This window comes from Brachycentrus maculatus, unplaced genomic scaffold (genome assembly GCF_059751285.1).
Source record: "Brachycentrus maculatus isolate JH-2025_06_01 unplaced genomic scaffold, ASM5975128v1 h1tg000017l, whole genome shotgun sequence".
NCBI classification, from domain to species: domain Eukaryota; kingdom Metazoa; phylum Arthropoda; class Insecta; order Trichoptera; family Brachycentridae; genus Brachycentrus; species Brachycentrus maculatus.
The window spans coordinates 278,601-296,209 of NW_028280771.1; the positions used below are offsets into that span (position 1 = coordinate 278,601).

At 33.7% G+C, this 17,609-nt stretch overlaps 1 protein-coding gene across 1 annotated transcript in view; it reads left to right on the top strand.

The window, feature by feature from the left end:
* Window positions 1–619: 619 nt before the first annotated feature.
* The window catches only part of LOC148313171 (uncharacterized), a 34,062-nt gene continuing 17,072 nt past the window's right edge, over window positions 620–17,609 (top strand). Inside the window, exon 1 of the mRNA XM_088267017.1 lies at window positions 620–1,434. Coding sequence (XP_088123143.1) covers window positions 987–1,434 — 448 coding nt within the window. The 5' untranslated portion in view covers window positions 620–986. The remainder of the gene's footprint in view (window positions 1,435–17,609) is intronic.

The following is a 17,609-nucleotide window of genomic DNA, read 5'->3' on the forward strand; positions in this document are numbered from 1 at the left end:
CTTTCTAAATATTTTTTTTGTTAAATTTACACATGCTGGAACACGAATATAAAGGAAGGTTATACCAATAATATCTCCAAAATAATATTAAAAAGTACTTACGTATTGAGGTATGCACGTTCCAATTTTTAGCAGCTCAATGACATTGCATTTTGTCACTTTCTAGTGATGAAATTACGGAAAGTCTCTTCTCAAGTCGAATGGCACATATAATAATAAAATAATGACGTAATTACACGCACAGTAAAAATAAGTTTAAGTACAATTCTGCTACTTTCCCGCGTTTATTATTCACACGTGCACGTGCATAGAAAAACTACAATAAAAATGGCATTTACTGGATGACGAAATTTAAAAATAAAAGGTCAATTTCTGCCTTCGCTGTTCATCTCCCTCGCACGCATTGTAAAAGTATCCCGCTCGTAGAAGGCCCGTCCGCGCAGGCGCAGTAGCCCGATTCCCGAAGACCATCTTCAAAAAGTAAATAACGTTTGTACGCACAAAAGTTCTTGATGGATATCGTGATATGTGACGTTTTTACGCTGTGCCAATGTATATTTTTTTGTTACTACCTGCATCCACACGTTCCTTTATTTTATTCCCGCCGTTTGCCGTAATCAGTTTGTTGCCAACCAGATAGAGGGGCGGTCGCGTTCAGCAAAAAGGCGGGAAACGTCACCAGGTGTAAAAGCGTCATAGAAAAAAGTGATTTTTTTCGCTGGGTGCCATACGATATTTGTGCTCACTCGCTTTACTGATTGATTTCCCGTTTAATTGTTGAAATATTCATGTAATTATTAAAGTATTTTTAAATATACTTTCGTGTAAATTGTTGCAATAATATTTGTGCATTCGTTTTGCGGCGTAAATAGACTGCGTCTGTCTTATCGTGAGTTTTGTGAACCAGTTCGTAAATTGTCTCTAATTGGGTTAAATTGTGACAATTATACGGGTGTAATAGATTTACTTCCTGGTTCCTGTGTGATATGCTATTTGGGAACAGTATGCCCGGGGATACGAATTTCCTGTCACCAGCCACGATGTCCGTCCTAAGATCGGTAGAAAATATCGCCAGATACCCTAGCAGTAGGATTTGCCTATTCGGAAAGCCAGACCAGGCCTTCACTGCTAAACTAATATCCGAACAGTACGACAGGGAGAGGCAGAGAGTGATCGAAAGATGGGGCTTCGACATCTTTTCGGAAAGCTTGATAGCAAACAGCGAAGTAGACGAAGAGAAGACGCCTAGGAAAAATTCTAAAGTTCTATTAGAAGATAAAGAAAATATTAATGTGTCCAAAGGGAAAGCATCTTCACCCGCCTGTGTATCAAAGAAAGACAGCAAGAAGGACAAGTCAGAAAGTAAAAAGAAGTCGCTGAAGATGAGCAACGAGAAGTCCCACTTGAGGAGAGCGAGGCAATCTCACGTAACAGGTGCGTTTAAAAAATAAACATTTTTACTTTAATTTCTTACTGTAATACCTCACGTTGTCCTGATTCTATCCTATTCGCTATCTACCTTAAAAACCACTGAAATTAGTGAAAAATTCGAGGTGAATTAATTTATTGTAAAATCGTGACACTAATAACAATTTTTCACCTTCCCATTTCAAGTCAAGGCCTAATAATAATAATGTTGGAAGGAATAATATGAAGTAAAAAAATTGTAGCGAATGAAATTTTTCACAAATATATATATATTAAAATTTGTGATTTATCGTTACTTCAATACAACAAAATGACTTTTTTATTTATGTAGTTTCATTTTGAACGCTGAAACAGCAGAACGGATGAAAATGTACTAAATTTATCCGAGTTTTGAAAGAGCTGAATCATTAACAATAGTATTTAAACAGAAATCTGAATGTACTTATTTATTTTCCGTACATGAAGTTTAAATAAATAAATAAATAATATAATATATCGCTTTGCGCAAATTATTTTTATTTGATTAATTTTGTGTGCTCAAGTCGCAATTTATTGATGTAGATATATATAGAAATTTACTGTCCCCAAAATTTTATACTAGTATTGTTTAATATTAATTTTAAATATCAAAACATAATTCAAAACCTAGTAATTAAAAAAAAATACATAAAAATAGTTGTTTATTTGAACAGAATTCATTATTCAACCTTCTAATAGAAGACATTTTATCGTTAGTCAAAATTATTTAAGTATTTAGTAACGGCAAAATCAATGTTACATTAAGTGTTAAAATCACTGATTTTTAGAACCTACCACATTGTATTTTATAGTTAAAAACACATCCAAATTTAATTTGTGACAATTGTTTCAACTAGTTATAGCATTTTCAAACTAAGACTTTTGTTCATTTATGGAGATCTACAAATTAAATCACAAATCTATAAATAATATTAAGTGACTTAAAATAAGACTTACTTGCTCATTTAATTTACTATTAACACCCAGAGAAGAAGGTTTTTACAACTCAATATCAAGGTGTTATAAAAAACTTATTTTCGATTCTAAGTTATCATGAATGACCCAAATTTAAACTGATAACCCAAAATAACGCTTCTAGACTTAGTAATTTATTCCACTTAACGTAAGTTATTTTATTCTACATCAAACAGTTCTAAATTTTTTGTGTATAACTTTATCCGGACTAACCGAAGTATACCTGTTCATCGCGCTTTGCTATTATTATTACTTTCCTTTATTGGCGTGCCATGTGTGTTAACTTCGTATTAACATAAATGAATATTGTTGTATGGAAAATTAACATAAGGGTGCATGGCAACACACTGGCGACTCTATCATCGCTCCCACGCATAAGGTCGAAAATTGAATTAATTACGCCGGTTATTAAACAGCCATCTTGAATTGAAAGTGATTTTGATTGATAACCGAATATGTACCTTAAAGAATAAAAAAAATACTAAAAATAAATTTATGACCACATTTGAAGTGTGCGAACGTTCGAATTGTGAATTTCTCAAATTATGATAACTCAAAATTCCTACAGCTGAATTCTTTATTTAAATATAAGAACGTTTTATTTTTCATTGCCAAGAGCAAATTCTTTATTCAAATTTACAGTAATTTTTGAGAAGTAGGTACCTACGCAAGAATATTAAATTGTAAAATGGTAGAAAATCGAAACACAAACAGTTAAATTAACTAACTAACTAACCATCACGCTGCTTTCCGCGGGGTAGGCAGAGAGAATAGAACGCCATAACACCCTGCCTTTTTATACATTCTTCGCCTCTTCGACATTCATGCATCTCTTCATACATACCCGCCGATTATTTCGACTCCTAACCCGGCCGCTTTCAAGCAATTCAAATACCTGATTGTGCCAAGTTTTCCTCGGTCTTCCACTGCCTTTATTCCAACTACATTTGCCTCATTTTCTTAACCGTTCTTTCATCACTCATACGTTCCATATGTTCAAACCATCTCAACAAACCTTTCTTAATACTATCGATAATGCTCATCTCAGCCTTGCATTCTTTACTTATTTCATCATTCGAACATCTATCATAAATCGTGTAAGCCGCACATTCGTCTTAGGGATCGCATTTCGACTGCTTTCAGTCTAATTTCAACCTTCTTTTGAAATGAACGTTCTCAAAATTATGACAACATTTGATGCCTACGTATAGTTGAATTATTTATGTAAATGTAAGATTTTTTTTTTCATTGCCAGAAGTTAAATTCTTTATTCAAATTTTGAGAAGTACCTACGTAAGAATGTTAAATTTGAAAATGCATCAAATGAAAACCAAAACGCGATTAGTTAAATTCTTTATTCAAATCAAGAATGAAGTTTGAGAAGTAGATATATGAGAATATATTACACTTTAAAATGAACTTTCTCAAAAATGTGAGAACTCAAAATACCTACGTATAGTCGAACCTTTATTGTAATATTTGTTTTTTTAAATAAGTAAATGAGAATGTTTTTTTTTAATTGCCAGGAGTTAAATTCCTTGTTCGAATTTACGGTAAATTATATATCAAAGTACCTGCGCAAGAATGTTAAATTTGCAAATGCATCGAAAATGGAAACACGAGAAGTCAAATTCTTTATTCAAATTAAGAATGATGTTTGTGAAGTGGACACGAGAGAATGTTACGCTTTGAAATGGATCTAAAGCCGAGGAGGAATTCTTTATCGAAATTTAGTTCGGATTCCCAAGCTCGAGAATACCTCAATGATGATTTTATGGCCTCCTTCCGTCTGTGAATGTTTTATGGACAATGCACAAATTTATGAGCAGGAAATGAGTACCTGCGGAGAACTAAAATAAAACATTTTGTTTGCTATTTCCTTTGTTATTTTCAAATGCATTGTTTATTGTCTTACTTGATTTTTGTCAGTCTAAGATAAAATTTCTACTTACGAATTTAAATTCCACATCGATTTTTATAATATCACGTGTAGTAGAAAATGCCTACAATATTATCGCATGACCAAAACTACGCGACGTTTTAGTACACCTGGCTAGGTTTTGATTATAGTTTACGCTCGGTTAACGACTCACCAACAGTCTTGTGTTTTATTACTGTTGATTTACAACATTTTGAGTGTGTCCAAATACTTGTTCATAAATCTGGATTATTTTCAGTTATATATATATATATCCGCCTCCGTGGTGCAATGGTCATCGTGTTTGGCTACCATGCTGGAGGTCCCGGGATTCCCATGGGGGGTGAAAATAAATATTGATTTTTCAACATTTACAACATTTTGAGTGTGTCCAAATACTTGTTCACAAATCTGGATTATTTCCAGTTATATATGTTCTCCTCCGTGGTGCAATGGTCATCGTGTTTGGCTACCGTGCTGGAGGTCCCGGGATTCCCATGGGGGTGAAAATAAATATCGATTTTTCACTCTATTATTTGTTTAATACTACCCTGGACTGGTCCCTGAATCACAAGAGTGATCACCTCGTCTTCATGTAACGATCAAGATAATTTGCGACAATACGATGCAGTGCCCTATTCACCATTGGGTGCGGATAAGGGTTATAAGAAGAAGAATGAATATATGTATATACAGGGTCCGCCAAATAACTTTTTTTTTTTGAAAATGCTATAAAAAAAAAACTTCGTAGCTTCGGCTGTGTGGCACGTAGCGCCGTCCTGTTGAAACCAAATGTTGCCAATATCCTCCTCTTCAATTTTTGTGAACAAAAATCCGTTCAACATGGCCCGATAACGATCGCCATTGACTGTAACGGCCACTCCTTGCTCATTTTCAAAGAAAAATGGCCCAATTATGCCTCTGGACCAAAATCCGCACCAAACAGTGACTCGTTTTGGGTGTACCGGCTTTTCAATGTATGCGTGCGGGTTTTCTGTGCCCCAAATACGACAATTTTGCTTGTTTACATACCCGCCAAGATCAAAATGAGCTTCATCCGAAAAGATGATTTTTTTGGCAAAATCGGCATCTTCTGTAAGTCGATCGCAGGCCCACTCAGCGAAGCGAAAACGCATTGGATGGTCAGTTGGCTTCAACTCCTGAACCAATTGGACTTTGTATGGCGTCATACCAAGGTCTTTATGCAAAATTCGTCTCAATGATGTCTCCGAAATGTTCAATTGTTGAGAACGACGGTGAATTGATGTTGATGGCGCTTCACGCACACTTTCTGCCACAACATCGATATTCTCGGGTGTACGCACTGTTTTTGGCTTTTCACGCTTTGGTTTATCGATGAGGATGCCAGTTTCTTTCACTTTTTTCACAAGATAACGAACATACGGAGCTGACGGTGCTTCTCTTCTTCCAAAAACCGTACGCAATTTTCGCACACATTCTGCAACATTACCATGATTTTCAAAGTAATGTCGCAATATTTCCCAGCGTTGTTCAAGCGTATACACAACCATATTCGCTCAGCGGAAGGATAAAACTAATTATCTGTCAAATCAGACATGAGCTAAGTGTTACCATTCACGAAATAAGCACTAGTTGAAAAAAAAAACTTTAGATGTCGGACCCTATATTTATATTCTTTCTGCCAACCCCTGCGGGAAGCGGCATGATGATTTTTTTTATATATTTTTTTAAATTTTAAATAACAAAAAAATGAGTTGATGAAGGCATATGGACGTTTCGAATAAACTCACAATATCTTATATTCAAGTTGTGTTGCAATTCTCGCATCTGGTCTTTTTAATAGTTTATGCTTCGTTGCACAAAAATTCTGACGTGAATTACAAAATCATTAAAATCCAATTCTCTACGCCCTGGTTAAAATACCCCATACAGAGTTTTGAAATATACGTCGACTTATTCCAGAAACGTTTTTATAATTCGATCCTATCTTTAAAAACTATCTTTGTACCGTCGGCAACGGAGCGAATCCAGTGAGGTGGATTCAAGCGATAATGTACCTTAGTGCCTTAGTCATAAAGACTAGATGTTTTATGAAATCGTAGCATGACGGAAGGTGGGGTTTGGCTTACCATCATTATGTTCCCAGATTTTTAAATATTTTATGTGATTTAAAAACACGTCTGGTTTGGTTACTGAGATTTTTTAAATTTATTCTACAAAGGGTGTGTTTGAGGGGCTCATTGCATTAAAACAATATATTCCAACCAACCAAAAGAAACTAGTATGAGTGGACTGATGTTTGTACCTATTTAGGTTGTTTGGGTTATTGGGCAGATTCTACTTTGTATTTTAAGTTCAACATAGTTTTAAAACTGCCATTAAGAGGTATGAAGAGGAAGGCATATGTAGGATAGAGAATTGGTAAGAAGTTGAAGAGAGGGAGGATCCAAGGAAGGGGTGATATGATGGACAGTCAGGGTTCCAGAGAAAGACAGTATTAATGAATTTAATTTAATTATTTTTTGACATCTCATCAAAGATGAAGAAGATTATGGAAGTCTGGGCATTAATGGGGCTGACGACCGTCATAGACTGGTTTAAGTGATCACTTTACGCACATGTAACATTCACCAATTCTACCCATTGATGACAACCACACTACTCAAATTCTTGGAAGTTCTATATATATTAACCAATTTTGAAACATTTAAGGTAGAATCCTTATATCGCTCACTCGTTTCAACAATGTCAAATATCAAAAATTGTCAATTTTCAGTCGTGCATGTTTTCGGAATGCCCAGAAAATGTACTATATCCCAGCAAAAGCGGCATATTTTTAACTTAATATTTACCCGCTACAGGGCAGAAAGTGTAGTTTTCGCATTTTGAAGAAAATGTATTATTTAATTTTTTTTTTAAATATACTAAATATTTTTCAAATGGAGAAAAAACCTTCAAGTTTTACCTAAAAAGATCTGTTGTACAGTAAAAAGTTCAATAAGTGGCTTGATATTTATTTTTAATACATTGTACTATGTTTTTAAACTTTTAAAACGATCTCCTGAAGAAAAAAATAGTTTTTTGGTATACGAATATAACGTTGTTGAAAGGAGTGAACGATATGTTATTTAATGTATGTACAACATAAAAGATTTGCCCGATTTGGTCATAAGTGTGACTGATCTCACGTGGGTGGTTTACATACAGACTGTGGAGTGCTCTCTTGACCAATTGCTTAGAGTGATAAGCCAATATGTTTTTCCAGGGTCTTATATGCTTTTTATTTAATTTCTATATATTTTTCCATTTCAATGGACACGTTGAGGAGTGTTTCGATTGGCCAAAACTCTTGGACCAGTTCCCCTATAAGGACAGAGCAAAGGCCTGAAATTTGTCGTTTTTCAACGGCGTAGGAAGATGTGAACAGTGAAGAATTTGAAGCGTGGGATTCTCAGAGCTTTGATTGTGCTAAAGTCATGGTTGATAGCAAAATAGCACTTAACTTTTAATACTGATTTCCGCCTGGTAACAACAGACTTGTACCTAGCTACAATTTATCGTACCTACCACGAAATGGAATACTCCTATCTTTTGAAACTCTTACGAAAACTATACAGTAGATGCTCCAATTACACATTGAACGTATTATTATGTATTTCTCGAATGACTTCGTGAGTCCTTGAATTTTATACGAATATACATTTTTCGACTATCATATTGTATTACAATATTTTCAACAACTATCATTATTTTGGGCTTCAAAGAACACGAGATGGACTATTATTACTGCTCTTTGAAATTCTCCGAATGCTCTCTAACCTAAATTCTCTACTTGGTCACAAATTATAATAATAATAATAATAATAATTTTGGATGATTTAAATAGCGCCATTTTCGTAAAATACTACCTCAAGGGCGCTTATACAGATATGGATTATGATATGAAAATGAGAATGACATAAAAAATATATTATAGAAAAACATCGGGGGGAAAGCGGAGCCGCCGTATTATTGCGCCTTTATTAAATTACTCTCTCATATTACAGTTTTATTTTAACAATTACGATGAATGCATTAAAAAACATTCATAACGACATTCATCAATTTTTACCACATTTTACATAAAAAAATAAACCGACTGACATCTGAAGAGTTTAACCTGTCCGGGAGTATGGCCGTACATGAACGGCCGCGCTTGTAATTAAATTGAATATTCATATCTAAAATGACACTTGTAATCACAAAAAAAAAATCATGTTTAATAGTGAAAATATATTTTTTATATTCAATAAAATATGTTGCTTATAGCATCGACTGTAATATAAAATAATAAAAAGTAAAAAAAAATAATAAAAGTCACTTCTCAGATACAGTTTTGTCCGCAAAAACTCACTCCTGGACAGCTTAAATTATAATCACGCGCAAGATCCTATTTCATTCCGTGTAAGACCAATTCCGTGTAAAAGACCAATCCAGACCATTCCGTGTAAAATACGAAGAATCATAATTTGTCAACTTGTAGTTTTTGCTGAATCGACTATGCCATGCTCCTCATACCTTCAACTCGAGCCGTTCAATACCTCCACTGGATGAATATGGTATAATAATTTACAATGTCACAATGCGCTTCGTGCGAAATATTATCTCTAGAAAAACTAGTCATTAGGTTCATATTTCGAAGCCTTAGAGAGCAAACGTACTAATTGCCAGTTGTTTAATTTTCCTGGAATGCAATTAAAAGTTTAACACGAACACAAAAAGACTGATGTAAAGTTTTCGTGTTTATTCTCAAGTGATCAAATCTTTACATAATAACTATAGAAAACCAATATAAAATGTTTTTTTTTAAAACTTTAATATTTACCTTAAATTATTTTTTTTTTGCAAAAACAAAAATGACATTATAATATTTGTGTGCTTTTAATCTACGTGACACTCAATACAACAAGTTTTTTTTTATAAATGCCCTCTACCGATAACCATAGTCAAAATGCCAATTTTACCACCCTGCATTAATGTATGGTATTGAAATTTTGACAAAGGCAATCGGTAGAGAGTGTTTATTTAGTAATTTATGTATTGATAGGTTAAAAATCCATAATTTTGTAGTTGGTATGTTTGCTCTCTAAGGCATAGATGATATTTTATGTCAACGTCGGACTTTTGCAAGTCGTGCGCAATTTCAGCAATTTAAGGAGTTAAGCGATAAATTATTTTTTCACAAAAAACGACCGAATTGTATCAAAGCAAGCTGGCGTGGAGGAATTCTCACTAATTCATCTCGACAAAAGACCTTTTGAGATAATTTCGATGGTTTTGAGCTAGCATCGGTGTCGTGATGAACTGCTGTGACTGGTGACGTCACAGGCGTCTCACGTTGGCAATGTTAGCGACGTTCTCACGATCTGAGAACTCAGGTTCTCGGTGAGAATGGACCGCTTCCGATACACCGTCATAGGCTTGGTTAAGTGATCAATTTACAGAAGTGTAACTGGACCGGTACCTGAAGCGCAGGAGAGATCACCTTGCCTTCGCGTAAGTAACGATCAAGATAAAACTGCGTCAATACGGTGCAGTGCCCTATGCACCATTGGGTGCTTATAAGGGTTAGAAAAGATAGTGCATTTTGCCGGAAAAAAATATACTTGGATGTAGGTCTTTCCAGTATAAAATGCTTTACATTTTAACTTAGCTGAGGTGACTGTTGACGTCACAGGCGTCTCACATTGGCAATGTTAGCGACGTTCTCACGATCTGAGAACTCAGCACCGTGAACAGAAGAGTTCTGGGTGAGAAAGGACCACTTCCGATCCACCTGCCGACCGCTGACTCGCTCACCTACAGGCCACGGGCATTGTCTCACAGCTCACAGCTGTTCGTGTCCGACTAACGAACCAACCCCGCCGCACATAACCCACACCGTCTCCGCCGTTGGTAATACAATATTAGCAAGGAGAAGCTAATTTCGTGGGTCACCTTCCGAATCCCCAAAATTTAACGTCCACACATCCCTCCCGAATATGATAAATTTGTTTTATTTTACTTGGGAATTTAGCAGATCAGGAACAGGAAAGTATAATATGAGCAAGGAGAAGCTAATTTTGTGAGTCACCAGTCAAAATTTAACACCCACACATCCCTTTCAAATATGATGAATTATTATTTTTTTATTTGGGAATTTAACACATCGCTCACTCCCTTCAAGAACGTCATAAACCAAAAAATTGATTTTTCAGGAGAACGTTTTCAAAGTTTAAAAATATAATGCAATGTATTAAAAATAAATATCAAGCCACTTATCAAACTTTTTACTGTACAACAGATCTTTTGAGATGAAACCTGAGGGTTTTTTCTCAATTTGAAAAATATTCATTATATTTAGAAAAAATAATTAAACAATACCTTTTCTTCAAAATGCAAAAACAACACTTTCTGCCCTGTAGCAGATAGTTATTATGTTTAAAATATGCCGCTTTTGCTAGGATATAGTACATTTTCTGGGCATTCCGAAAACATGCACAACTGAAAATTGACGAATTTTGATTTATGACGTTCTTGAAAGGAGTGAGCGACATCAGCAACAGCAAGTTGCACACATCGCTCACTCCTTTTAAGAACGACATAAATCAAAAATCGTCAATTTTCAGTTGTGCGTGTTTTCAGAATGCCCAGAAAATGTACTATATCCCAGCAAAAGAGGCATATTTTTAACTTAATATTTACCCGCTACAGGGCGGAATGTGTTGTTTTTGCATTTTGAAGAAAAGGTATTGTTTAATTATTTTTCTTAATATAATGGAGAAAAAACCTGCATATGTGTTAGTACCCAATATTTACGATTTGATCGTCTGATCGTATTTATTTAAATGGTTTTCTGATATGTGCTAAAAAACTTCAAATGATATAGTTTGTGGTGCAAAACCAATTAACTTTTGATGATGCCCTCGGGCATATATATCTGTTGGCTATCAACATAACTAGAATTCGAAAATAAATCACATATGTACACGAATTCACTTATTTATAATGTGCATGTGCACAAATACAAAATTCCAAGCAATGATAATCAATTTGGACGGGTTTTACGTGACATGAGCTGAACGCTAGATTAAAAATACAGCCGCTTTAATGATGCTCGAATATGAATGAGACAATTGTTAATTAATCAGTTAACTGGACTAACCGAGGAATGATTAAAGGGTGCAGTGATTTGGCTTGAACATTCCTGACGGTGAAAAAAATATATTAAAAAAAAGAGGTGTATAAATTAATATATCGTTAGCAATCAAAATAGCGCAGAATTACAAATGTTACAAATACGCTTCTATTCATCGACAAACATAAGTCATCTTAACTATACAGCATGGATGACTTATGTTTGTCGTACAAAACACTATTGAATTATTTCACGGGTCAGTTTTATAGACTATAGACTAAGCTCTTGTGCTTGGAGAAGAACTTACTTACACTAGTTGTTTGTTGAGTGAAATAATTTTTAATTTTTTAATTTTTGGGTTTTTTTCGTTTAACATGTCGCTCACTCCTTTCAAGAACGTCATAAATAAAAAAAATCGTCCATTTTCAGATATGCATGTTTTGTGCATGCCCAGAAAATGTACTATATCCCAGTAAAAGAGGCATATTTTTACTTAATATTTACCCGCTACAGGGCAGAAAGTGTTGTTTTTGCATTTTGAAGAAAAGGTATTGTTTTATTATTTTTTTTAAATAAACTAGTTATTTTTCAAATGGAGACTTCAGAAACTTCAGGTTCAACCTAAAAAGATCTGTTGCACAGAAAAAAGTTCAATAAGTGGCTTGATATTTATTTTTAATCAATTGTATTATATGTTAAACTTTAAAAACGTTCTCCTGTAAAATCAAGTTTTTTTGATTTATGACGTTCTTGAATTGAGTGAGCGATGTATATAAGGCGTTCATATTTTTTAGAATTTTAATGTCTCCATTTTTTTTCATATGTATGAAGATTATTTAATTTTTCAATGTGAATTAATTCACTTATAAGACATGTAACCAATGGTTTAGAAAGGATAGCCAAAATTATCACCTCCAACAATGCATTTTGCAGGAACAGATTATACGAGAATGTAACGTCTTTTCCAGCTTAAATTCCCATGAATTTGAAGTAAGATATCGTTTGGCAGTCAAGGGGCGGAAACCTTCCAATTCGGGAATTATTTAGATAAAAAATTTGCATCCTGTTTTATACCAGCAAATCTAAAGGATGTCGGAAATTAAATGCCTCAAAGGATGTTTAAAAAAATATAAGTAGGTCGGTACTTCAAATTGTTTTTTTTTGTTAAGTAGGTATTACTTTTACACATTTTGAGTGTGTCCAAATACTTATTTTTAACAGTTATTTTTAATTTTTTGATATCAACATAGACGAAGATGTATATGGAATCTCTTTATTTACAAGGCTATCAACCTGTCATAGACTGGTTAAGTGATCACTTTACACACGTTTAACATTCACCATTCAACTCATGATAGATAACCACACTATTTATATAATAAAACAACAACTATATAATTTTTTTACACATATTTTATTTGACCAGTAACCGGGTTTGATGATGACGATAACGACGACACCTAGTCACTGGTCGAATAAAATATATTTGGAAAAAACTGTATATAATATGTAGTTGTTATTTTATTATATAAAATGCAGTTCCCCCAAGAAATGTCAGTACAAATCTGAAATAATTATTTTCTTGAAGGTTTTTCGCAGATACTATGTGGTACATTTTATAAATTTTATAAAATAAAATAAAAACTTCATTTTAACCACTTTTTTATTGGAACAAAAGTACCAATAAAAAATGGTTAAAAACAAAATTGTTTTATTTTGAAAATATTGTCAATATTTATCCTACTACCTTTTTTGTTTTATCATATATTTCGAATATCGTCATGATCTTTCGAAGTACAAATTGTCTCTACGCGACTTAACGCTTCTTGCGTGTGAAACACTCGATCCTTTTAGTTAGTCGACAATAACAGTCAAAAGTATTGATAAAAGGGCGCACAATGGCAAGACCTTTGATCCGAATGAGATTAGGGCATCCGTTCCCAAGTAGAATTTGTATCTTAACTGTGGTAAAATGTTAAATAGGGCGATATCAATTTGTTCGATTTTGTTCGGTGCATTTTTATGTTGATAATATGCTCTTATATATGTACATCTGTATATCGTCAAGAGACCTGTTTTCAAATCAAATCATATAACTAAAATACATACATATACACAAGTATTTATAGACTTGGCGTTTAATTTGTAGAACTCCATTTTAATTTATGTATTAAGTATTAAATTCAAAACGCATTCATTTCATCGTTCACTTTGTGAACGATGAAATGAATGATGAGGAGAGTGTTATATTACTATACCAGAAAGTTAATAATGCTTTTAATATACAAAATATGTATATATAATTCAAACACTGATTTTTAGACTCTACTAAATTGAATTTTAGGATTAATAACACATAAAAATAAAACTTGTGTCAGCTGTTTCGCCTTGTTATGGCATTTACGTTAGTTTGAAAATGCACATAACAAGGTGAAACAATTTATTAGACTCTGAAACTCGGTGTTTGATTTTAATATTCAATTAAAAAAAAAACAAATACAATCATAAGTAACTTCATCGCTAACATAGAATCGTTATTTAAAATTATGCCTTTAACGAGATATTGAGTGTTTTTGCCTACAATTTTTACATGAAATTGTTGTAACTTTAAACAAGAAGATTAAATCCACTCACAAGTAGGTATAGGCCAGTGGTCGGAATTTTGATTTTATTTTATATATTTAAAAATAATGAGAGCCTCTTATGAGCATTGGTTTATATTTAAATATGTATCAGTAGAAGACAATTTGTTTGAGCCCACCCCAGTGAATAAGCGTCGTATAATTAATCCATTCGGCGATTACAAGGTTACATTTTAAAATCATTTCCCGCCCTAACAGAATGCCCTTGTCTCGAATTAAATTTATGTACCTGTGACGTCAGTGGATCGCGTGAGTCAAGGGCCCTAGCTCAGAAGAAATCCTTCTAACAAAAGAGAAAGACGAAAGATTCCTGCTCGGTGAATCACAGGTGTTGGAGACAAAAAAAATTGCACCTTTACCCGCATGCACGCCGAGTATGATCTCAATGCAGCAGTCTGGTAAAATAACATCCCCGCATAGAAATGTGCGCATTGAGTTCACCCTGATCTGTTTATTGTCCATAGACACAATGCCCCTTTTTATTAGTTCATTCCTTTGGGGGTGTTTCGGCCGGGGCACATGTTCCGCAAAAGGACTAGTAAGAAAAATCAGCTGATGGTCCCTCTTTTCCCGCGCTTTCATTCACTTCTCTTGGCTTTATATGGCTTTGGCGGGAACACGAGTGGACACGTGGTTCGAGGAGGAAATATTTCACATCGGAAGTCGATGCGTTCATGTTGCAACATTGCGGGAATTGGAACGCTCGTTATTTTGAGGAATTTTTTCACTGTTACTCATGAGGATAAATTGTTCAACATCGAAATCTGCCTCGGATGATTTCGAATGAAGCAATTTACAAATTTTAAAGGAAAACCATTATTTACATAAGTATATGTTCTGTAGAATGAACATACTTAAATGTTTTTTTTTTACCACATTTTAAACCTTTTTATCACAAAACAAATGAAGGAGATTATAATAGCCTTGGAATTCACAGGGCTTACGTCGTGGCTGGTTTGAATGATCACATTTTACACGTGCAACATTCTACCACTATTCTACCCATGACACAACCACACTTCTCACTGGGCCTTAAAACTGATACGAATACTCGTGTATCTTTTCTATCCAGAGACGAAAATGTTTTTTTTCGTGTGTTGGTTATATGGGTTCCTGTGGATGATCATTATCCTTGTTTATATATTATATATTGCATTCCACATAACTTGCCCAAACTTGAAGCAATCTCTCTTAATTAAAAAAATAATAATTTTGATGCTATAAATCTCCATTTGACAAATATTGATTGGTCATTTCTTTGTGACGTTAATATCGAACAATGAATAGATAAACTCCATTCCATATTCTATGAAACAATAAATTATCATGTCCCAACCTTCACACCCTACAACAAAGAGTATCCAACTTGGTTTACCAAATAATACTTAATATATTATTAGATTAAAACCAATATTTTTAGCTTTTCCACTTTATTTTTATTTGATCAGCGACCGGGTTTCGTCGTTACCGACATCATCAGACTGGTATATATTAAAAATGCAATTCCATCACGAAGTGTCAGTGGATAATATAAATCTATTAAATAATACTTATATAATTAATCAGTGGAAAGAAATTGCTACATAAAATTTTCAAAGAAAGCTTAACAGCTACTGAACTACATATCAATATTTTTGTGTATTACTTAATATAAAAGCACTGTTCTTAATTGTTTTATATTCAATTGTAAACGGCCCTTGTGCCGTATAAATAAATTAATAAAAATAAATATATCGCTCACTCCTTTCAAGAACGTCATAAATCAAAAATCGTCAATTTTCAGTTGTGCATGTTTTCGGAATGCCCAGAAAATGTACTATATCCCAGCAAAAAAGGCATATTTTAATCTTAATATTTACCCTCTACATGGCAGAAAGTGTTCTTTTTGCATTTTGAAGAAAATGTATTGTTTAATTATTTTTTTAAACATACTAAATATTTTTTTAATGTAGAAAAAACCTTCAGGTTTTACCCAAAAAGATCTGTTGCACGGTGAAAAGTTCAATAAGTGGCTTGTTATTTATTTTTAATACATTGTATTATATTTTTAAACTTTAAAAACGTTCTCCTGAAAAATCAAGTTTTTTGATTTTTGACGTTCTTGAAAGAAGTGAGCGATATGTCAAAATAACAAAAATATATTTTTCTTAAGATCATAAATCTTTCTCTCACAAGTGAACAAATTTATTAAATATAATAAAATAACATCTACAAAGTTTTTTCCACATAAATTTTATTTGACCAGTGTCTGGATTTCATCCCGACCCATAGACCCACCGATGCATGAGACACGAAGATGCATCCGCTGTATTATCAATAACTTGGCACATTGAGGGATTAGCAGATGTAAGGGTATTATTTTGTAAACATGTGCAAAATCCACCCGTGCAATTCGGCGCCAAAGGGGTGGAAAATTATCTATTTACCATTTGCACATTGCACCTCGTACCTGCCTATTGAACAGTATAGATATGCATAGAAATATCTATCTAACCCTTCCAGGAGGGGATCTACTTTGAAAAAAAATGTGCCAGTTGCAACACGAGGTCATCTGTTTATTATAGTATCTATGGAAATACGTACGCGTGCGTTCAATAAATAAAAATAAATAAATATAAGAGGATTGATAGTGTAGCTTAGATGGTAGTCCAATGAATACTTCAGACGGTTTTGTAATATGAATATGTTGTTGACCCCTCCCCGGGAACCGAAACCGGGACCACCAGCATGGTAGCCAACGTGCTAACCACCACACTAGGAGGTTGCTATCTCAATCAAATTAAATTTACTGATTTAAAAATATATTTATTTATTTATTTAAACTTCATGTACAGAAAAGAAATAAGTACTATTGCTGAAAAACAATATCTTCCAGCCAACCAAAAGCAGACTAGTGATATTGATCAAAACGTTTGATACCATATATAGGTGTTTGCAATCAGAGGGTAGATAGTACTTGAACATTAAAAAAACATAAATTACAAATTGATGATAGTAAGGAAGGCAAAGGAAAAAGGGAGTTTAGGGAAGGGTAGAGGGAAAAACCTAAGGGAGGAGGTTTGATGGACAGTTAGGATTCTAATGATAAATAGTAATGTCTCAGACGTTTCTTTAAAGTATAATATGTATATATTATTGTATGGAAGGCAACATGCTTAGAATCGATAAATTCATAAATTCTGTTGGATGTTTGAATTATATTTTTACTTTCTCCCATAGAGTGAGCTCGGATGGAGCTAGACAGTTTACAGATTAAATCAACAATATACTTACAATGGAGTCATGAAAAAAATATTCCCAAAAATATTGTGCATATCGCTCACTCCTTTCAACAACGTCATAAATAAAAAAAATCGTTAATTTTCAGTTGTGCATGTTTTCGGAATGCCCAGAAAATGTACTATATCTCAACAAAAGCGGCATATATTTAACTTAACATTTTGAAGAAAAGGTATTGTTTAAGTAAGTTTTTATTAAAAACACCTTTAGT